Below are 24,551 nucleotides of genomic sequence, written 5' to 3'. Positions count from 1 at the left end.
CAGAAGCACACACACACATATAAGGGCTCCCAAGCGCTCGACACAGACCCACACATACACAATTCCCTATCCGCTCCTTGTGCTGGCCCCTGCTTCATCCCTTGTGCAGCCTCTGAAAGCCATTAGTTTGAAATGGATATTTTACCAGAAAGGCAGAAACAGCAAAGAGAGTGACAGTAAGGGAGAGAGAGAGGGACTCATCTTTGGTCATCAGCAATTATCTTTTATGAAAGCTGCCAAACGGGAACAGGGGATAATTGGCCGCGGCCCCCTTCACAGAAACATACATTTCCCTAATTGCGTATAATTGTGAAGTGAGTTCTTGGCGTGGAGGACGGAGGTAATTGCGGCGGGCCGCTGCGTTTGTCCTGACCGCTAAAGGAGCCCTCAGCCATTCATGAAGCCTCTCAGAGTGTAATGGAAACACACATACACATGAAAGCAGCTCCACTGCACAAAGATAGATGTTCATTCAAGTATATAAACACCCCACTACACATGTGTTAAAATACACACAAGCACAAGCACACCTGCCAAAGCACATACAGGTAAATGCGCACCTGTTAGAGAGCATGCACACACACGTGCACTTGATGTACACATAAAGAATATAAGGCCTGAGGAGACACTTTTGGACTTTGAAAAAGATCCATTCATTTCTACCCTCACCGTTCTCTTATATATACACACACATATACACACACACACACACACACATACACACACACAAACGTATTTTCTTCCTTTAAGCTGTACCGGGGTGCTGAATCAGCACAGGAAATGATTTGCCAGGAACTTTGTTTGAAGTTTAGCTTCTAAAGTATATCTGTTGTTCAGAAATAAGTGACCCTTATAACAAATTATACGCCTTTTTAATGGTTAGTTTGGGATTTTGTGAATTTTTTTCCCCCTCATAGCAGACCTCGGGCCTCTTCTGCTAATGCTTTTATTGTAATAATGAATTTAAAGCACTCTGGGAGCTACTGGGGATAGTAAAGTTGAAGTAGAGTTGTCAGTTTTATGTGTTATGTCCCTATTTCAAAACAAAGTCTGTCTCTACTGTACTAACTGGACAAATAACAGTTGAAATATTGTCAGTTTATTGTGATTATTTTTTTATTCTTTTCAAAAACTCTGGCTGTCGTCGTTGCCACGTAAACCATCTACTCATAAGTATTGCTTTAGGTAGTGATAAGTAGATTTGTTCCTGTTTCAGTAAACAACATAAGACACTGCTTTTAAAGACATCATTTATTTTTCCAGCTCCTACCAGCTTGTTGTGAAGGAGGTGCGCAAGTCCAAGACCCGCCGTGCCGCTTCTGAAGCCCCCGAGTGTTTTTCTGTCCCAGTGAGCTTCCGCAATGCCTCCATCTTGGACTCACCCTATTACATTGCTGCTGAATTACCACCGTCCAGCCTCACGGTGGTACAGCCCTTCACTGTGGGGGACAACAAGAGCTATGGTGGTTTCTGGAATCCTCCGCTGTCACCTGCCAAGAGCTACAGCATCTACTACCAGGCAATGAGCAGAGCCAATGGGGTGAGTCTCAACTCTCCAGAAGTACCCATTGTAACAAGAAGTAGCATGTTCATATTTCCCATTTGGCCAAATTAGATTTAATTTAAAAGTAATTACAAATTAGATTAGTTTACATTGTGGGTTTATTGTCATGTCATTAATAATGGGAATAATAGTGACTTTTGAGGCGCACAACACACGATGTAACAAATTTGATATGAAGCTTTACCAGGATTATCTTATTTTTATTTGTCATAAAAATAATTTTAAAAAACAGCAACTTTAAAACCATTCTTTGGCAAGCAAAAGCAAAAGTAAAAACAAAAATATTATTTCTCAATCTCAGCAGATTATTTAAAAAAAGGGCCAACAATTTTGTTCCTAAGTCATTAATGTGACAGCAAGTGATTGAAGTTAGAATACATTTGGAGACAGAGTTATGCAAGGGCGTCTTGTGTGACTTCTCAAGCCTGTAGTTTAATATACTGAAGGTTATGTGTTTGCTTATCAGAATAAATAAATAATTAATATAAAAGAACACAATTACAACTCCCTCTGGGAATCCCCACTCCTAGCATTCGGCTGTTGATGTCTGTTTGCTGCCCTTTTTGTCTGGTAATTATACTGTCTGCGAATACAACAACACCTCGCCCACCTCCCGCCACCCGTGTCCTTCTCATAACTCATTCACAACTTCAACTTGGCTTTTGAATTTCCATAATACTCTGAACTCCTGTGGGGGTTATTTTAATTTTCCAACGCCGTAGCCACGGTAACTCAGTTTGGAGAGCGAAGCCGGGTGAGCTGGCTGACTGTCGTGATGTAATATCCTCCTCCAGAAAGCAGATTTCCCACAATGCAGTCATATGGAGAAAGACTGTGTGCAAGCAGGTGTGTGTAGGGGGGAATTCTTGCATGACTGAACAAGTGTGACTGTGAGCAGATGAGTATTCATTTAAAAGTGTGAATACTTGCTTGTGTGCCCCACTTTTGTGTATCGCGTGTGCTTTGCACACCTGTATGCACAGACCCCAAATCCAGTCAAATCAGAGTTCCTTATTTGATTGGATTTCAGTCAATCCAATCAGTTTCAGGTTTGTTTAGATGATGAATTGGGGCATTGTGTGGGTGCTTAGTGGTTAAAACGGAAATAAAAATGCAAGCGCACCTGTGTAGTCGCCTTAAACAAGATGATTTGATAAGGAAATCAGGCATAGAAATAGACACGTGTTCATAAAGCATGATTTTTTGTTTTTTACCTGATTATACTTCTCTTTTAAATTTCAAGTGATTGCAACAACCAGAGTGGTCTATCGATTTTACTTTCCCAGACAGAAAAATGTCAGATAAATGTTAAATAAGTAAGATTTAAAATGATGGACTTTACTGCAGTCTGATCAAACCATTTGAGTTACATGTCAAAAGGAAAAGTCAGTCGTTATTACTACATTACTACATACACTATATAATACATGAGTCGACTTTTGTTGTGATTTGGCATCATACAATTAAAAATGAATTGAATTAAAACATTTTAATTTCAGGCACAAATCTTTGATGTTTTGTGACTGCATTGCTGTGCAACAGTCTCTTTTTAACTAACCAGGGTTACATACAGTATATTTCAGGGATCTGAGGTGACTAAAATCAAGGAGTCAAAACCTCCAAAGATAATTATTAATGTGGATAATAGTGAAATCCTAAAGTGGCAAGAGTAATCATATTGTTCCACAACATACATACATATAGGACACAGGACTCCTGAACACGGTGAATGAAAATAGGTTGAACTCAACTGGACTTTTTGAAGGGCACATCACCTTTCTCACACACCCACGCACACAGGGTCATGTGCAGACAGACATCACACACACACACACACACACAAATCCAGGTCTTGAGTCAGTTGTTATGTTTTTTTGGAGCCATGCTTGCTACTCAGAGATTAAACTAGCCAGCAGATTCACTGTGGACATTTTCATCCGCTCTGAAATGACTGCAGAGCCACATTGGTGCAGAAAGAAGACAGTCAGTATTTATATAATGTATTCTGTAAATTGCATTTAGTAATAATATGTGAAAGTGATAGTTTGTCAATCAAGGATTTAAGTTATCTGTAGTCCTCACAAAGTCCTGTGATTTGTTTAATTTCTTTGCTGTCAGTCATTTTGCAGTGTAGGTGTCACTTTTTTTCTGCAGCAGTAGATGTCTCATATTGGAAAGAAACTCCTCATTTACATTTTAGAGGACTTGGCTCATTTGTCGTAGTTTGATCCCATGGATGAAAGTCTGTTTCTCATTCTCTGCCTGCCTTGGATAATCCTACTACTTTTTTCTCCCCCTCTGAGCTCCACCTGTCTATCAAGGAGAATGTCTATCCGCAATCATTTTCCTTCTTTTTTTTCTACCATGTCTCTTGAGGACATTTAGAAGAAATTGTTCTCTCAATCCACCCACTCTCCATCTCTTCATTGCTCACTGCTGTTTTTTTTCTCTTTCATCTAATAAAAAACAATCAAATTCTTTTTTTAATCTTCTACCTCCCTTTCCTAAATTCTCTCCATCTTTCTGTGTCCCATCCGTCAGTTTCTGCTCTGACTTCCTCTATGCTTATGACAACAAATGTTTTCTCTGATTTAACCCTTCATGCTCATCTGTTGCTCACCCCCTTATCCCCACTGCTTTTCCTCCTTCTCTTCAGCAACCACCTGTTTCCCTGCTTTCTTTTGGGCTTGATTCTCCCAGAGGTAACATCAGTCTGATGCCAGTCTCTCATCTCCTGTCACTGTGCCAGTTAGCTCTGCACACTAAAGCTACTAGGCAATCTCGACGTCTCGATGTTGTGCGATGCCACACAAGCACACGCGTCGCCCACCCACCCATACACACACCAGATTAAATGCCTAGGGCAATAAGTAAGAGAAGTAAGAGCAAGAGTGGTTTGGGAGTAGGGAAAGAGAGAGAATTGTGGGAGGGGTAATAGCAATCTAAAAAGAGTAAAAGAGAAATTAAACAAGATATAATACTGGAGGCAAAGATGGAAGTCAATAAAGATAAAAACTGATATGAGCGGAACTGTCATGAGTTTGGTTACTGAAAAAAAATACTTTTGACCCAGTGTGTTCATTAGCATTTAACCAAAACCGCAATCTATACTTAACCAAGTTTTCTTTTTAAAGATGTACACAAGCAGAAATGAGAATGTGAGCATGGTTATCCATTTTGATCACCTCCCTGTGACCCAAATGCAATCCTTAAGTGGGGTATTTTATTAATTGAGTATGCACGTTGCCTCTGAGCAAATACCAGCCAACAATATATTAAAGTTTCTAGTTGCAAATGAAAAGTAACTAAAGAGATTAAGGAGAGATTTAGAAAGGTTGAAAGATCACACCTAGTGTTGTTAATTTTTAATATAGAAGCAGGACAAAAGTCTGAAAAAAGATTAAATGTGTCTGAAAGGTAATATACACAGAGCTACCTGAAGTAATAGGTTTAAAGAAGGGCGACTGAGAAATGTCTAACCAAGATTTACTTGTCAACATACATAAAATGATCTGTGGATAAAATGGATAAAAAACAGGATGGGAAATTTGGAAGAAAAGGATTTTGGAGACTCTGGAGTCAGGGAAGGTGGAAGAAAATGGTAAAGGAGGAGGAAGTAGAATGCAAGGAGAAATGGGGTGGGAAATGGCACAAAACAAAAGGAAAGTGTGACAAACATGGAAAAACATGCCCTTCCGCAGTGTGAGAAATGCAGCCAGACACCTTTCTTGACAAGTAAAAAGCCTCAGGGGTTGGCCAAGATGCTCTGACAATCAACGTCACACACGCACACGCACCAAGCAAGCCTCAGAGTGCAGTTTTTGGAGAGTGTAGGAGAGAGACAGAGGAAGATTTTACCAACTGACAGTCAGTGTCAATCAAGATGCACTCAGATGACTCAGAAATCCCTAAATGCATTTTTTCTGTGTGCTGGTGTATGACTAAGGCTCACACACTTTCGTACGTTTGGCTTGTAGGTAAGTGTGTAGGAATTTTTGTACTGTATGCAGTCACATACATTTCTCTAAGTTTGCATTTGTGATAGACTTATATAATCAAAGTGTTTTTATTGAGTTTTCAGAAAGCATATCATTCATACAGAAAAACTATACCCAGACAGAGGAAAAAAAAAAAAAGGAAAAAAAAGGGGGGGGGGGAAGTTGCCAGTTATGGAGTAGACGGAAACTCATCTTCAAAATAGGAAATGAAAGGCTGCCAGACCTTAAAGAATTTCTTGGTGTTGCCCTGTATAGTAAATCTGAGATGTTCTAATTTGAGGTGTGCCATCACCTCCTCCACCCAGCGTTTATGGGATGGCGGTGTTGCCTTTAATCAGTTGAATAGAATCAATCTCCTAGCCAACAATGAGGTGAATGCTATTGCCTTCCTCTGAGAGGCTGTTAGTTGAGTTTCCCTCGGTGCCACACCAAAGATGGCTGTCAGAGGCATTGGTTCCATATCTTTATTATAAATGAATGAGAATGTTCTAAAGATGTTAGCCCAAAAGTCTTTCAGCCTGGAACAAGACCAGAACATGTGGCATAAGTTGGCTGGCACCTGTTTACATCTGGGGCAGGTCGGATCGGCCCCCTGGTACATTCTTGCCAGTTTCTCCCTTGACAAGTGGAGTCTGTGTAACACCTTGAACTGTATCAATCCATGTCTTACACAAACAGAAGCAGAGTGTACTAGATCTACAGCCCCTCCCCAGTCAACCTCTGAAATGTCCAGCCCCAATTCTTCCTCCCATTTCCTTCTTACATTGTCCAGGGAGGGGGAAGCCACATTCTGAATATTTGCATATAGCGTGGAGATTGTCCCCTTAGCAGTCGGATCTGTGTCCATCAGCTCGTCTATCCATCCGCTTTGTGGAAGCTCGAGGGAGGAGCTGAATGACTTTTTCACAAAGTCCCGAACCTGGAAATATCTAAAGTAATTAGTCTTGGAGGAGATTCCATAGTCCTTTTCCAGTTGAGCAGCAGACATAAAAGTACCATTTTTAAAAAGATGTTTGACACATTCCACCCCAGCTCTATGCCATTCCCTAAAGGCTGTTCCCCCGAGGGCTGGGGGAAACAAGTGATTTCCATAGATGGGAGCAGATAGGAGGGCGTTTCTGTTTTTAAAATGTGATCTGAATTGAGTCCAAATTTTCAAAGAATTAGATACCACTGGGTTGTTTGTGTAAAAATGTTTGCTCAAGGGTAGAGGAGCGCAGACCAGGGAGCGCAGGGACACTGGGCTAGAGACATACCTTTCCATATGAACCCATATTGGGGTTTCATCATCATCTAACTCTTTGACCCAAAATAACAACTTATGTATATTAGCAGCAAAATAATAGTGCATATAGTTCGGCAGAGCCAGGCCTCCCTCTTCTTTCTGTCTCTCAAGAAACTCCCTTCTTATCCTGGGGACTGTTTTTTTCCAAATAAAGGCAGACGTACATTTGTTCAATTCCTTAAAAAATGATTTAGGAATGAAAATCGGTGTCATCTGAAATAAATAGAGGAGCCGTGGCATTATATTCATTTTAACAGAATTTACCTTCCCTGCTAATGATAAGGGGAGCGATGCCCACCTTTCCATATCTAATTTTGCTTTGTCCAGTGCAACTTTAAAGTTATAGTCCAGTAAATCTTTATACTTACTAGTTACATTAACACCTAAATATGTGAATCTATCCTTATGTATTGCAAAGGGATAGGCCCGGAAAGAAAGTTTCCTCGCCTGTTTATTAATGGGGAAAAGAACACTTTTGTCTAAATTAATTTTATAGCCCGACACCCTCCCAAAATCTTTGATAATACCAAGGGCCACCGGGATACTAATGGCAGGGTTTGACAGGAAAAGGAGGAGATCGTCAGCATATAAGGACAGCCTATGGTTTTGTGTCCCCCTTTGTATCCCTACCAATTCAGTAGCCTGTCTCAGCATCATCGCAAGGGGTTCAATTGCCACATCAAAGAGCAGGGGTGACAAAGGGCACCCCTGTCTTGTTCCCCGGAATAGAGAGAAGGGTTTGTGATAGACTTATTAAGATTCTATTCATTAAACAGCCATTTTTCAAATTAAACAATGGAAGTATATACTGTGCATGAGCAGTTCATGCCCATGTGTTTGCCTGCTCGTCTGAGTATCAAGAGTTTTTGGTAAAAGAATGAGCTTCAGGAAAAAAACAAAAAAAGAAACAAAGTGTCAAAGACAGGGTAACATTATTATTTTTTTTTTAAGTCGTTACCCTGGCTACATGGGGTTGCCTGGGAACTCCAACAGCTAATCACAGTATCCAGAAGTCACACAAAAAACATACATGATTGAAAATCCTACCAGTCGGTTAGAACACTGAGCCAACCAACTGTGATTGAATTGGGGGAAAAGGAGAGGAAAAGACTGGCAAAGATGGAGCGATAGATGGATGGAGAGAGAGCTCACCCACACAGCAGCTGCATCTCTCTTGCACTTTTAGTATTCCTGTCAGGCTCTACAACGTTAACTACTACACACACAGAAATGAATGCTGTGTCTCCATTGTAAACACCTCAACCCCCTTCTGGTCTCCAAATGCTCTGTATAGAGTCAGGGCAATAAATCCTTATATTTATTAACTTCGCTTCTTATAACCCCCTGAGGCTTAGTCCATTAGCATGAGCCAAGTGGAGGCCGTGTTTCTGTTCACAGTGACTGTGAATCCAGAACAACCATGCCTCTAAATGGACCATAAATGGGTACAATAGGGTCAGTTTATAAAGAAACACAATTCATTGGTCCTCATGAAACTGATCGTATTCCAACTGTGTCCATTCATATGATACATTTCATTCTTAGAGGAATAGGCATATGAAAGAAAGTATTTTGAAACATTTCTTACTTTTTAGGCCTAACCAGACAGTTAAAAAAACGATGTTTGAAACCCCCAGGATGTCACCCATTGACTTTTGAAGCCTTAGAAGTAGCGTTTTTGGATGGTTATTTCTTATGCTTCGTCTTATGCTTTTACTGTCCCTTGTCTGCGGACCCAAGGTGCAAACTCTTGGGAACCAGTCTGGACTGTGTGTACCTCAGGTTATAGCAGAAGTGGTTCCTATAGCCTGTTAGTTCCCTTACATATACATCCTTCTAAAGTGCAAGGCAATAGGTATATGTAGGTTCTCACATATGTCCTTGTAAGTTGCAAACCTTCAAAAACATAATAACTCATATGCCAAGCAAATAAAGGGGTCACACAATACTAGAATCTTGGTAGTCAGTAGCAGTACTACTAATATATTTTTGTGGTGTAATTACAGTATCATAGAAATGAGCAGCATTGAGCTCATGTTTTGAGGAGCCATGTTAATGTGTTACAAGTACAAAGTTATGTTACCTTTGTGAATATTTTATGTTGAGCATTGCTGCGACGCAGCTGTAAATTCAGTATTCATTATATTCTATATAAATGAAATTATGTTTTGACAAGTTTAGTGTCCCGTATCATGAATCAAAATATCTTCAAAAACAAGTCTCATTTTGTTTTCCCCCACTGAGGAATTTGTTCGGTCTCTAGTAGATACAGCATCCATTTTTTTTAGAAATAGCAAGTGGCATGATTTTTGTCATTAGCACACACGTATTGGCCTGGTGAAATCCATTTTTTAGTCTTACGAATCATTTTTTCTTGCCCTCTATTTTACATATTAACTGAAGAGTACATTAATTGCTCTTAAAAGCCGTGTGTGTGTGTGTATGACTCTTATCATACATTCACTCTCAGTTTTCTACAGGTTCTTTCAATCAAATTATGCATAGAGACAAATGAGGGAAACGGATAAATAAGACAATAAAGCAGTTGAACAGCCAGGGATTGAGAGAGTCATTATTCAGACAGACAGATGGACAGATGGAAAGCAGACAGAGATTTAGTAGAAGCAGGTGTGTTTGAAGATGCTCATAGGATCTATCATTTGCTTGCATGTATCCTTTCATAAATCTTTGTTAACATGACAATAAAATGAACAATATAAGTTAATGGTGTTAAATCCTCAAATACCAAACTGTAGTTTGAATAGAGCTGGACTTACTTTTGGCCCCTAATTAAATCTAAAAAGCCAATCTAGTGGAATATATAAATTATGTTTTTGAGTAGGGGTCAGATGAGGTGCAGGCTGCTACCATTTGTTCTCTTATGTTTAACTTTGTTAGTTATGTTTTGAAGTGTTTCTGAATTAAAACTTGTCACATTCAGTGCGGTGGGCTTTTTGTTTGCTTTTGAACTCCACTGCTAAGAGCAACCTTGAAGAAAGAGTTTTTCTTCTGTATTTAAGCACAGAAATTAGCTTAACTTTAGGCTTTGCAAAGCATCTCTTCTTCTTAAATAGGTTATTTTGTTTCTTCCTACAGGAAGACCGTTTGCAGTAATCTAAGTAAGACCCAAAATGGCACAATTAAAATGAAAATGAGTGTACAGAAGCCTGTACATTAGGACTGATTTTAATGCTGAGGTAACACATTTCTGTGTTGGTAGCTGCTGTAGTCTTTGTATTTGATGAAGACAAATGGGCCAATACATGAAAGAGGCCAAGTGGGTGAGATAGGTGCACGCACTGATGACAGCACATCATAAAAGAAAGAAAAGAGGAAAAGGCACGGGCAGCAAAGGAATGAAAAGTGCTGGTTTAAAAGACAGAGGCTGAGAGACATCTTCTACCCTATTTTCTGTAAATATCAAGACATGTATAGTTTTATATTGTACTATGTATGTATTTTTTATAGGGTCACATTTAGACTCATTGGAGAATCATATAAGAGTATTCCTTCAGTACATTCTGTTGTCATCTGGCTCAAGAGCCATGACAAATAATGGGAGAGACATAATTTGGACAAAAGTTTACCAAAGGCAATTAATTAATTAATCAATGTGGTGTTTTGTAGTGTAAAACCTAACAAACCAAAATGGCCAAGCCCAAGCCAAACAAATATCAAGACATGTTGTTCTGTTTCTTTCTTCACACACATTACTATAGTTAGTTGGATTTTTCCCCATAATAAAAAGTGTCCCATTTAAACGACTGCGTACAACTGAAAGTCTGCTAATTATCACACGTTTCTCGTTAGTGCCCTAGCTCCTTATCTATCATACCTTTCTTTGTATCATGTATGACTGACTCCCTTTACTTCCACCATCCCAACTTTTTTGGCCAGTTTATTTCCCTGCTCTGTTTTTCCCTGACTTGGATGGTTTGATTTTAATATCTACCTTGTTTGTCTTCCTTTTTATTGCTATTAATTCTTGTGCGTGCTGGTACCCAATGTTGTACTTTTGCCCTGTTCATTTAAGCATGAGTTAACTGATAGAATTTCACAGATCATATCCAAGTCCTTACTGGCTGTCCCTGTATCAAACACTGAATATAAGCATCTTACTATCCCTCAAACCCTCTGCCCACTCCAGTGCAAGCACTACTGCACACAGTTCTGCTGCATATAGACTTAAATAATTGATGTTCTTCTACTTATGCCCATCTTATGGGAATGATGACTGCCCCTGATGACTCTGTGAGTCTGTTGACCCATTTGTGAGATCAAAATATTAATCTGCAGCTTTATTCCAGTTCTTAATATTCAACAACAATAGGCTTCTGTAACCCGAGGACTGATGTAAGAAAGCCAAACCTGAGACAGACAACTCTTAAATGCTCAAGCAAGACTAGCCAGGGGCTCCCAGTTACACTAATTAACTCCACCTACTAGGAACCTAGAAGACAACACAGAGGGGCAAAGGGGAAAATACAGTAGGCCCTGGCCAAAGCTTAGGGCCATCACAATGCTTAGAAAAATGAGTGTTTAATAACAATGAAGGTACTTTTGTACTTTTTTCACTTATTTATATATGATGTGTGGAAAATCATTCAAATCAACACCAACAATTGTACAGCATATTGATCCTGGTATGATTGATGTGTCAATCATGTGTGTTTGGACAAAATGAGAAGCCAGTGGCATGGTTTTGTGATCTTACTGATGATTAAGACCAATGATTACGTGGGGTATGCAATATATGCACTGTCAGGCAAGTGGTTACTGTATGCAGTAACCCATATATTAAAGAGGGTACCTTGTTTTAGCCTGTTAACTATGATTTAAATACATTTTTTAAAACTGTTGTGGACAAATTTCCAAAGCATGATTCCTGATTGATTTTCTGGTTCCTGTTTAACACTTTTCTTTGTCATTTGTTTCTACGTTTTCTAAAAGTTTTCTAAAACATGGTGCTGAGTTTGCAATTCAAGATATACTGCAGCCTCTGGACATCAGCTGATCTCAATGCCTGCCAATGTCATCGGATGGCTGATACATGCGGCATTTATGTTGTTTTAGCTTGACCACAGTTGCTGTGTATCTGGAGGCCAGTTTACAGCCCAACTATAGCTCAGCGTTTCTTTTTCAAGCTTTGTCTGACTTAATGTCTCTGTCTCTGCAATCATTGTTGTCTGCTCTGTTTTTTGGGGGTGGGTGTAGCTCAGGAGGTAGAGTAGGTTGTCTACTAATTGGAAGGTGGGTGGTTTGATCCTTGGCTCCTCCTGCCTACATGCCAAATATCCTTGGCCAAGATATTTGGAGTGCTTGTTAGATAGAAAGCACTTAAGCATAGAAAAAAGTGCTTGTAAAAATGGGCGAATGAGGCATGTTGTATAAAGCACTTTGAGTGCTCAGGTGTATAGTATAAAAGTGCTAAATAAGAACCAGTCCATTGATCATTCTGTACAGAATAGAGCTAGTGCCAATGATTTTTCAATACTGCAACAAACGAAACTTGACTTATGCCTTGGAGAATACTCAGAAAAAAGTCAGATTCCAAAGGGTCAGAGTAGACCAAAAACAGGCACCATTTTCCTATGTGTTCAACAAAACACTAGTATCTGAAAAATTAACTGTATATTTTACCACAAGTTAATTAGTTAACCTGTCTGTCTCTCTCCACAGGAAACCAAAATCAACTGTGTCCGCTTGGCTAACAAAGGTATGAGCACCCTTCCATTGATAGTCAACATGCACATTAATTATGATAAGATATTTGTAATTTTAATTTTAAATTTGTTAGTAGTTCTTTTAAAGAAAAAATGGTGTGAATACACGATCCCCTAGAATTGTGTTGTGCTACAAGTGTATCAGCCAAGATGAGAAGATTGCACACTATTCTGGAAAAGGTGAACTCACAACCATCAGCCCGGGCAAACCTATACCACATCCACATTATCTTGCATGATTTTGTCGCATAGCATTCTCTCTCCATCTCTTCTATCCTTATAGCCCTTTTCACGCTCACCTTTTCTGTGACTTTCCTCCATCATGCTATTCTTTTTGCATCTCACACCACATCCATGTTGGTCATCAATGTTCAATGTTCAAATTGTATTCGCGGTATAAAGGGTATAAAGTGGAACATTGGGGCCATTATAATACCAGTTGACCACCTTCATTAAACCCAGTGAATGAAGGCTAAAGTGTTAGCTCCAAAACCCATTCATCGTCTTCTGTTTTGCTTTCCCCATGTCTCCCATTTTTATTTGCTGCTCATCTCTGGCAAATACACCCATTTATGTGCCAGGCAATATGCTTTAAAAGCTTTTCAGCTTGCTATTGATTTTTTCTCTCACCTCGTCTCCTTTATCTGTTTTAGTTTTTCATCTGCATCAAGCATTGATTTGATTTTTCCACATCTCCTTTGTCTGTTTCTGTATCTCTAACTCTCTTATTATTTTTTTGTCTACATAAAACATTTATTGCTCATTTATGAACATTCTTATCTTTTTTACCATTCTCTCTTTTTTTTTTTTATCCATTTTCATTTTTTTCTTTTCTTTTTTGAGTGAGATGTACTCTGGTAGGATGTCTACAGTGTCTAAACACTGCTCTCTGTCTGTCTGCATGTATGTGTGCTTGGAAAAAGACATGCTTTTAACTTTGTGGCCATCTTTCATATATTTAAAAACAATACAAATCTATTTTGAGTATGTTAAATTATATGTAATCCAAAAAAAATTATTTTTATACATGAAGTATCAATAATATTATGTTATTTGGTGTTCTGAGGCAATGCAGGTGGCTGATTTTCACATAATTATGATTATGTTTGCTGCATTACCTAATATCCAATATATGTGCACTTATCATGCACTATTGCATATTTACAATAAGTACGAGACATCACTTGCTTTCTTTCTGTTGTTTCGGAACTGCAAAAAATAAAATTGTAAGGCCTTAATCTACCACATTGTGAGCTATTGAGCATTTAAAGGTAACAAAGCAATAATAGCTCAAGTGACTTTTGAGAACAAAAGGAGGGACAACTAGAGCCGCATACCTGCCTCAGTTTTACTCTTCCAAAACAAATATTCTACCATTAAACTTTTAGTAGTTTTACAGTATTTGTATTAGAATGCTGTATAAAGGAAAGTATTAACTAGAGTCAGATGCCAAAATTGGTGTCTCCACCAACTTTCCCATGCCACAAAGTTCATAATTTATTTTCTTTTAACCATCACTTTGTTTCTTCCGTCTTACATTTCCCACTCCCCTGTTTTTATTAACCCTTCAAACCAGGCTAACAGACATAACAAGCTCCAGTGATAACCGCCAACACCATATCTGCATCCACTGACAACTACTTTGTAATAAACATCCTCACCAGCATCACCTCTTTCTGGCCTTTTCCTGGTAATGGGCCAGTCAAGATGCTCATTGAGGGTTATTTCCTAGAAATAAGACCAGTCATATCCCAGCTGAGTGGTATTGATCTCATGGTTCTAGTGCTATCTCTCACCACTGCAGTTTCTCTCCTCTAAGACAGATTGTGCAATTGAAAACCAGGGAGATCTAAAACTTGATGAATTGAAGAAAGACAACTATACATCTTTTTTTCTTAGACTTTTTCTTCTTTCTTTTCCTTTTTTGTTGTTGTTTGTTTTCTCTCTTCCCTTTCTTTCTCATGCTTTCCGGCGGGGACGTGCGACCCTTGGCCTTAGTGGTAATAGGTAGGGGACAAATAACAACGCCGTACATTCTAGTCATCCCAAGCGAAGGTGATTATTGCTTTATAGGCAGAATATTTTCTTCCCAATGTTATGTCACAGTACAACCATGAACACAACGCAAACACTGTTTCATTTTGGTTGTCCCCTGCCCTACACCCTCCCTTTTTTCTTCCCTTTGTTAATTTTTTGGCGTTATCTTTCCTTCTCATCACCATCTTAATACATTTGTTTGCATGTCTGCTCTGCTTCAAGCGTTGCTGGCTGTGCTTGAACCTCCTCTGTCTTGCATGCACACATACACACACATTTTTCACACACACACTTAAGTGAAACCATGCTGCTTTTGTGCATGGTCAGTAGCGCAGCTGTTGCACCATTAAGCTAATTGTAGACTTTTTTTTTTTTTTTTTTAATCTTTTATTCTTTAATAAAGTATAGTTTAATATTTTAAAAAAAAATTAACTAGACTATAAATAAGTACAAGTTTTTTTCCCCTGTTCCCCCAACTTTATTAACAATGCATATACTATTCTGAAAGTATAGTTTCCATTTTTGCAAGTATGATTATCTGATTGAAAAAAGGGATGGTAACAATTTTCATTTGATAATCTTTGACAGTTCTCTCATCCACAATATTCACCTCTTTGCTTATTCTAAAGCCTTCGTATATAGGTCCATGACATTTGTTGTATAATATCAAATCAGTGAAGATGCTTAATTCAGTTGTACTACATGCTCAAACACCTAGCAGAGTACTAAAAATGTTGAATAATAACAACTAAGTGGTCAAAACATCAATTAATATGCAAAAGCCACCAAACAGAGCATGGTGTGGTTTCAGCAGAACCATTATGTTAATTTATGTCTCATATGATTTGTATCCTTGTATTTGGAAAGAAAAGAAAACTGCTTCATTTCTGAATTTGTCAACCATGTCAAGTTTTGGAGCTTTGCCACCAAGGCTGAATAAATTTGTGTAATTCTTTAGTGAGAGATCCAGCCTTTGAATGTGACACAATTACTGTATATTAACTTCTGAAAAAGAAGATATCTCCTATTAGTTAGTTATTATTAGACACTGGAAGAATTATAGTTCAGTAATGTGTTTTGTCAGCTGTTTACTGCTATTAGTGTATTTAGTGCAGTGAACAACCTTAAATCGACAGAGCTGGTTACTGTGGAATATTTAAGTAAATTTTCAATGACAAACACAAAATAATAATAATAATAATAATAATACCAGCACAGTTCATTGAAATCCAATCATCCATCTGTAATAAATACACAGCAGCTAAACATTGTTTATTAAATTGTGTCAAAACAATAGCAATTCTAATCCTCTTAGTATTTGTTTTTCCAATTCAGAGATGTGACAGTAGAATATGAATGTCATTGAGTGATACAACAGTCAAAATGTTGACTTTAACAATGTGGACACAACAGGGAAGCAGTCAGCAAAAATCATTATTATAAACTGCTGTCACAGTTATTTGTCAAGACTATGAGTTTATTGCACAAGAATACCATAACACTTATTGTCCTGGGGGAAATTCAGTTTGCAAGCTCTCGCAGAAAGAATTATGCATATCATGCACAAGTCTGAAACTATAAACAAATAAAATTCTCAATTGAATAAAAACAGATTATATTTATATGAATGCAGAAGATCTCTGGGTACATTAAAAACCACATCGTTTTAAAACTGAACTTACTTTTGCAATGTAGCAATTCATGTATTATATTTAATATCATATTCAGAGGACCATTTAGGCAGACATCCTAAATTGAAAAAGTGATGCATAAAATGCAGCTTTTTCTCTTTCTTTGTACTCCACTTAGTAGAAGTCACACTTTATTAATCTATCCTGCTTGAGAAATGCTAAACGACTCGACTTATTTATCTAAAGCTGAGTCTATATGGCACGTAAAATTTGTCCACTGTTTATAATCCTTATACTCACAAACCTTTTTTTAAGTAGTAATAATATAACATACTTGCAATTACTTACTTGCGTCTTCCAGAAAGAATACTCTGCAGTCTCTCTTCATGTGTACAAATAAACTCTCACTTAAAGCTGTATTTGTTCAGTTGCTGTGGCAAATACATAAGAGACCACTGTGATAAACTGGCAATATGGCTGAGAACAAATCAGTTAAATAACTCACTGACAGTGACTTCATATGCAGCCCACCACGTGAAGCAGATAAATACCATTGCTACTCTGTGCATGCATGTCTCTTAGCCATGGTTGTGGATTGCATCATTCAAGTCACATATTAGTAATGCAGAACTAAAAGACAGCCTGCAATTTGAAAAAAGCTTTTGTAGCTCTTAGCCAAAACACTGTTGTTTTTCTTTTTTCTTTTTTTTTTGTAAAATAGAAATTAATTTCCAAATCATACCTTTTTGCTTACCGAGGGCAAAATAAACCAGAAGGTATACATTGATAGGTGGGACTTTTACACTGGCAGGGTTTGAATGCCCAGCATGTTCTCAGCTACCATGGCTCATAGGAGCATCAAACCCACCCCTTGTCATTCACACATTGGTGTTATATGTCAGTTTTAATTCCCATTCCCATTAGTCCTGAGGTCGATTATAATTGGTGGTGTTCAGAGTCGTGTTGTAACTCACACAGACACTGTGCAATACTGACGCAACATGTGGCTTGCTATCTGAGTATGTGTGTGCATGTGTTTGTGTGATATGGGTGTGCATGAGAACACTGTAAAAGTAACATTTTGAGGGAATCGTGTCTGAATTATACTTGTCGTTGAACCCAACTACCTCAGACAAACAAACATACTTTTATTTGTAACTGCTGCTGTTTTTCCATCATTGCCAAGTGCTTACTTGTTGCTGCTTCGTCAGTCAGTTTTCTGTCTGAATTTGCAACACATTGAGTCAGAATGTTTAAAAAAAACTCTCATAAGGAGCATTTGTAGGTAAGTATCTAGGGATGATGTGACATTTATGGCACAATACCATAAGGAATGGATGAAGTTCTTTTCAGGCTGCACAGTGAGCGTGCAGGCTTCAACTGCATTTAGACCTGACAGAAACAAAAAATGGGGTGGGTGGATAGTGGACTTTTTTTTTTGTCAAGAAAAAAAAAGGCCAGGAGGAACATGAAACACAGAGAAAGAGACATGACAAAAGTCAGAGACTGACTCTAAAGATTTTTTTCCCTCTTCTTACTGTAGCATTGTGCATGCAGACAGGCGTACTTGCTTACCTCTTCACCAGAAAGACATTGTTGTGAATTGTTGTATTATGCTAAATCCGCCCTTCTGTCTCTGGCTTGAATTTTCCACCTGCTCCAGTGAGTTTTCACCTGCCCCTGTATAAATCTTAGAAGGCACTTCGGGAAGATGTCATCAGCATCCGGGGAGGGAGACAGTAAATGTAGAGAGAGGAACAGAGTGGAAAGGAAGGGAGAACAAAATACGCAATGCTGAGAACTGCAAGATCTTCCATAAAGCTGCAGACCAAGGGCAGCTGATGGTCATTTTATAGTTCTTCCATTTCCGAACAGTTACACCAAGACCAAGCTTCTTGCTGATGGTCTTGTTGGCCATTCTAGCCTTGTGCCAGGTCTCTTTTGGAAATTAGATTTTTACTCTCAGTGAGATTTTTTCCTGGATAAATAAAAGATTAATAATCGTGTATGTCTACAATCTTGCCCCTGATGTTCTTAAACAGATCTTTGTTCTTGCCCATGGTGGTCAGGTGAGGTTGGAATGGAAGAAAAATATTGGTGTGATTTATACAAATAAGGAGTTGAGATCAGGAGTAAGAGTGACAGATTGACTGATTTGCTATCTGTGTGACACATAGGCTGTTGGAGCCAGAATTCTGACTGGGTCATAGGGGATGAAATAGTTATTTCACTCTGTGACACGTAGATCAATTAAAAAAAAAAATCGAATATGTTTTTTTCTCAATTTTTGCTTTATTGCTTTGCAAGTCACTGAGAATGAGCTAGTGTTACGTGATTTATCACTTTTTTTTAAAATTCTAGTTTAATTTGTTTTCTTCAGGATCAGGTTCTTGAAAGCCTTTTTTTTCTTTGTACCTGTAAGATTTCAGCAACTGCATCTGACATGAAAATCACTTCAGCCTTTACCTTGGCACACATAAATTTCTTCAAGTAACTAATTTGATGATCATAAGAGCTGCGCTTTAGGATTGTTATCCCCCAAAAATATACACTGGGAATCTATTAATTGGCATAGAGCTATCAGCACTGGGTTCGGGAAGGAATACATGTTAGATCCAGTAGCAGATCTAATGTCTTCTATTACTAGAAGATGTATTATCTTCTATTCTGCCAAATCAAACATGTGGTGATACTTCAGCTGGCCACCACAGCAAGTAGCACCACATGTTTGATTTGGCAGTTTTACGCTTGTCTACAGCTAGAATCAAACTTGCAACCTTTCACTTGTCAATCGAATGTGTAAACCGTTACAATATAGAACCACAATAAATCGTACATAGAGCACATGACCTGTCTCATAAAGATGTCATAAATCATAAGTCCAGAAATACACACATGCATACAATCACTCAGAACGTGATTTAAGTATTTAGTAAACAGTATCCTGCTTTATTTAACATCAGTGGAAACTGGCATATGTGTGTGTTTCTGTAAGACAGAGCTAATGGCCAATCACTACCATTGTTAATGTTCACAGAGACAGCTATCTTAACCGAGGTACCATTGGGCCACAGATACATTCAGTATATACATACACAAACCTGGACAGAGACACATTTCCAAAGTAATGCAGGTAGATCCATTCACGCCGAGGTAACTTGTTACATATGCAGATATAGTTACATATACACAAACATGGACCTAAATGTTCAGAAACGCAGCAAAAGGCAGATTTAAAAGTATACATGCAAACACTGACATGGAGCGCTGTGGTAGCATAGTTCTGATTAGTAATCCTGTTAAACGTACTCAGCCATGGTAACACTAATCCACAGAGGATAAGCCCTGCAGCTGCTGACAAAACAGTACCGGAAAACTAAACCTTCAGGTCATTTAAGATATTTTTGCATTTATACATGCACCAGTAAAGCCTACATACTGTAACACCCTGCATCACCTATATATTTTTTTTAATCAAACAAAAATATTGCAGCAAATTCCCATTATACTCTGTTCAACTTTCCATTTAAGTGTGTTAGACAACCGATATCCTATAACGTGAACAAGTAAGTCAAACTCAGTGCACATGCACAGTGATCTATGCCACTCAAACACACAAAGAAAAGTACATTTGTGAAGACACACAAAATACACCCACCTTCAAACAGTGATCTGCACCTGACACACATACACACATCCACGCTGAAAAGAACCATTTAATATGCCATTCAGGGGTGCAGGAGTGCGTTGGAAGCTAGGAGAATCAATCTTCTCTCCATTTGGATGAGATTATGTTTTTAATATCTCAGGTTTTACTCGTAATTCCTCCCTGATAATTTTATCATGTTCTCCAAGTAGGGGAAATAAAAAAAGGGGGGGAAATGGTATAAATGGGGGGAAAAAAACACCCTCAAAAAACATTATACCCAGTTGCACGTGTGCACACTTACACATCCTATGTGCATTCAGGAACACAAGATATTCAAGGGATTAATGCCTTTTGGAAGTAATCAGTATCATCACCAACCTAGTGTTGTCACAATTACAGTGGCAAACATTGAAGCGGTTCCCTTTAATGTTTTCTGTCTTTACTCCATTCTGCGTTAATACAGAAATCAACTTTTATAAATTAAAATATTCCATGACATCCTTTTATTTTTTATATTTTATCCCGAGCCAATTTTTTATTTTCGCTCAAGTTCATATTTAAAGTTTTTGTGAAGTGATTCTCACCCTGTAGATATTTTTAGGAATTTCTGACAGTATTTGACAGTATAGGTGCGTATATTTAGTTCTGCACTATAGTTTATATATTTTAGCATGGCTTCTCTTGAGGAAAACATTGAACCATATTTTTCCAGTACTTCAATAACTTCAATGTTCAGTTCATTCTTCTTTTCTAATTGAATGTTCTTCCAATTAAAAGGTTCGTTGTTTCCAATAGCTTTTAAGATATATCACTTTTGCAGCAATTTACCCTATATACACAATCTAAAGTATTTATGCTTTGTGTTAGTGTTACCACAGTAACCCCTTTCCAAACCTTACAGTATAGTCCTGACAACCTATTATTGTGAAAACTAGGTGGTGTGAATTCAGGCACCTAGACAGCCATCCAGGTACTGGTAGAACAGTTGGATCTTTCTTTCTGATATTCCATGTCTTTCTGTTGAGTTAACATTACATAATAATAACAAAAAATTACTGTGGCCATCGCCATGTAGGCTCAATTCAGTCCATTCTCTATGAGACCACAGATGAGTGATTTAATGTTGTAAATATTCAGGTTGCAGACATAAGTATATGTGAGAATTTCCGGATTTCTTTCTTTCTTTATTTATTGTGTGTGTAATTGTATATTACAATTGTACATTACAATAACTTTATTATTATTCGGTTGCTCGAATAAAGATATTCATTCATTCATTCATTCATTTCTTTGTTTCTTTTTTGAGGTAGTGCACATTTTAGGATGCTCATTAATAGAAAGCTACAGTTCGTGAAAAGATGAGGACATTCACACACTATGACATGATGCAAAGCTCTTCACTGTTCCAACTCTCTTTTTTAGCAACCTGGTATCTGCCAAGAAAATAATACCTACACCACCTGCCAGTACCTGTGGCAAGAAAGCAAGATGGATGCATCTATTTTATGTACTTACAGGCCACCTGTTACCTTAAACTGACAATACAAAAATAAATGAGGCCATAGTCTGCTCCATATTGTATTTGCACCAGTTGGAAATTAGTCTTATTTTGCTGTTCCAATTTGCTTCATCTCAACTTTTACCCTCATGTAATGGACAAAGTCACATTAGATCACTTCTTCTATGCCCTGGTCAGAACTCTGTTTAAGTGTGCCTGATTGGCTCCCAAACTGGCCAATCACAATGTTAAATGGAGCTGAACTCATCACCAGATGGGGTCCTCTTCTGTTACATCATGAACTGTTGAACCCAATCATCACATGGGCTGGTGAAGTGTGAACAAATGGGGTCACACTGAAATGTGTCAGGTGATACATATTGTGGATCACTCAGGGGGGAAATTGAGGTTTAATACACCTGTGGGGTGATTACCAGGGCACAGACTACAGGGAAATGTGTGAACTCGTCTCTTGCATGATCGCTCAAGACTTCGTTTAACTATAACGTGCGTGACAGACACAGAAAAGTTGAACCTTGAACTCTTAAGCCTTTGCTGTTTACAGGGCTATAAGCTATTTGATAGTGTACCATGAACACTATTTTCTGATGTTGTTCATTCAATATAAAAGAGTAAGTAAGATTTCACAGTTCCTTCGTTAAGAGTACAATGAATGTGCTGAAATCCACAACATTATGTTGTTAATGTCTTCATTATTATTGCCATATGCAACATAGTGAATATAACAAACACTTCCAAAATATTGAACAATCTCAACAAAGATTTAAGAACGTTAAAAAATTACTACATTGTATTATTACTAAAAGCAATTTCAAGCAAAACGTCCTTGCAAAGTCCCTTAGTTCTTAAAAGCACCTTTCCAATATCTGGAAAAGCACCTTTTCTTTTTAGAACCACTATCCTCTGTACAGTGATTGCTTGGGGTGGCACAAGTGTAAAAATAATCACAGGTCCACGTCTTTTAAAATTACACTTTGCATTTTGTGCCTTTATGATTTTTCTGTTTCTCTAGGAAGAAAAAAGTCAAAATCTAGTATATAAGATTAAAAATGTTAAGAGGAAGAAAAAACAAAAAGAAAGGAATATAAGAAAAAACTGTCTGTCTTTTTAGGGGGACTTTATTGTCTCTGGAAGGGCATGTTATTCTCTGCCCAAGATGCTTTAATTTCCTAAATAACTGTTGTTTATGTCAGCAGTATTAGCTTGTTGCGTAAACCACCCCGTCAGTATTGTAACTCAGTGTTGCATCTTGAAGTGGGGGCGGTATTACACATGATGTACTAGGGGTTAGCATGCTAACACTGGTGTAGATCTAACACAATTCAGACTTAAAATGTTGTATTTATAAGACCTTCAAAATCCCCTCATGTTTTTTCTTCATAAAACACTTAAGATCCGCCGACATGGGGTACAAGTTTTGAGAACTCAAAGTGTTCAAAAAGTAGAACATAATAATGTGTTATTAAACTTACACAAATAAATCTTTTTAGCAATAAATTGTCAGAGAATAACTGATGCATTCTTCTTTTTTTTTCTTCAAAGATGATACAGCTTCACGACAGGTAGACTGTCAATGATTGAGCTATAAAGACTGAGAATATGTTGTCATTGAAGGCATTCAGGGTTTTTAAAAGAACATCTCCTCACCACGGCAATTGAGGACTGCAGCAGCTATTACTGAGTGTGCCAAGGTTAGGTGCTTAAGCCGTTAGCTCAGTGCATTCCACTGCCAACCTTGTGTTGTTATTGCAGAGGGGGCGAAGATGAGAGAGACGGGGGATTAAACTGAACTCCTACGCAGCAGTATTACTTTATTAATCGGCTGTCTTTGTCTATCAAGGTTATAACAAGAATCTGTTTGGCATATGTCTCCACGAGGACAGGGGCATTCATGTGCACGATCACAAGCTTGGGGATTCTTGTCTTTGTCTTTCCAGCGTATTTTTTATTATGAACTGTCAGTTTTTAAGTAATACATTTTACCAGTCCTTTGTCTTATGTCTGATTTTACCTTTTGACATTCAGTCTGTTGAAAGTTATTGACAGTTACCTTTTGGTTTCTATACAAAATATCATAGGAACTTATCTTTGACTATTATAATTTTTAGCAACCAGTTACCAGTTGAGAAAAGCACTGACAATGAGAGTGCATTTGTGTCACTGTCTTAAAGGACAGACCAAAAACACTATGCTGTTTTTTTTTGGGGGGGGGGGTTGTTTTTTTTTTTAGATATTTCTGTGGTTCAGCACAGACGGTATTTGAAAACATTTTACAAAATAAATTCTAGATATGAATTTCATATATATGAATGAAACATCAGAAGAAATGTTCTTATATATGCCTTTAACACACTTCATTGGCCTCTCTGTGACCTTCTGTGACATCAGTGTTGATCAGATTCAGTGGTATTATTATTAATGGAAACTATGGTTAAGCTGTAACTCATATTTCATACCATTCTTTTATTATAAAAATAATATATTTTATTTGGCTTCACACAATGAGAGCAGCGCTTTATGTATTTGAATATGTTTTCTTGTTTAGTAAAATCAACAATATACACAAACCTTTTATCCCCCTTCCCCAAGTTTCCCCATTTGTTTCCCCATAATTTGCCAAATTATTTAATCCTTACATAACTCAAAGTGATGCAAATCCAGTCTGTACTGTGTTTTCTATGTACATTTCTGGACCATGAACCTGGATGTCGTTTACTGACTTACACATTTGTGCATTGTCCTTTGACTGTTTTTGTCCTTTGAAATGAAGTCAGTAATGGTTTAAGAAAAACAATTTTCTTTAAAACGTTATTCCACTATTCTTCACCTATATTTTCCTTTATTCTTTGGCTTTATATATTTACCTGTAAGAGGCATTACTAAATTTAAAACTGCATTACATTTGAAAGAGACTGTGTCAAACACTCAGAAAGGGTAGTAAATTTGAGCGTAATTAGTTATTGATTATTAACAGTTCATGAAGCACCACTTTTTTTTGCCAATGAAATGCTTTCTTCATCCACTGTTTGTCATCTTCATTGCACTGTGTATGGTTGTATGTCATTGTTTATGTTTTTTTTTTACATATTTAACAAGCTGTAATTATTACTTTTTAAGAACACAAAGCCTTTTAACAGTTATCACT

General features: G+C 37.7%; 1 protein-coding gene across 9 annotated transcripts in view; it reads left to right on the top strand.

The window, feature by feature from the left end:
- Positions 1-24,551, top strand: part of ptprt (protein tyrosine phosphatase receptor type T) — a 313,327-nt gene that overhangs the window by 182,687 nt on the left and 106,089 nt on the right. For 5 of the 9 annotated variants that reach the window (XM_084929063.1, XM_084929062.1, XM_084929061.1 and 2 more), the window contains exons 14-16: positions 1,264-1,540; positions 12,527-12,563; positions 14,569-14,625. In XM_084929063.1, coding sequence (XP_084785189.1) covers positions 1,264-1,540; positions 12,527-12,563; positions 14,569-14,625 — 371 coding nt within the window. The remainder of the gene's footprint in view (positions 1-1,263; positions 1,541-12,526; positions 12,564-14,568; positions 14,626-24,551) is intronic. The other 4 variants (XM_084929068.1, XM_084929066.1, XM_084929067.1 and 1 more) reach the window with 1 other exon arrangement.

This window comes from Perissodus microlepis, chromosome 5 (genome assembly GCF_051167445.1).
Source record: "Perissodus microlepis isolate ML-2025 ecotype Zambia chromosome 5, ASM5116744v1, whole genome shotgun sequence".
Taxonomy (NCBI): domain Eukaryota; kingdom Metazoa; phylum Chordata; class Actinopteri; order Cichliformes; family Cichlidae; genus Perissodus; species Perissodus microlepis.
Note: the sequence above shows the minus strand (reverse complement) of the source record. Positions and strands in the feature narration are given on the sequence as shown.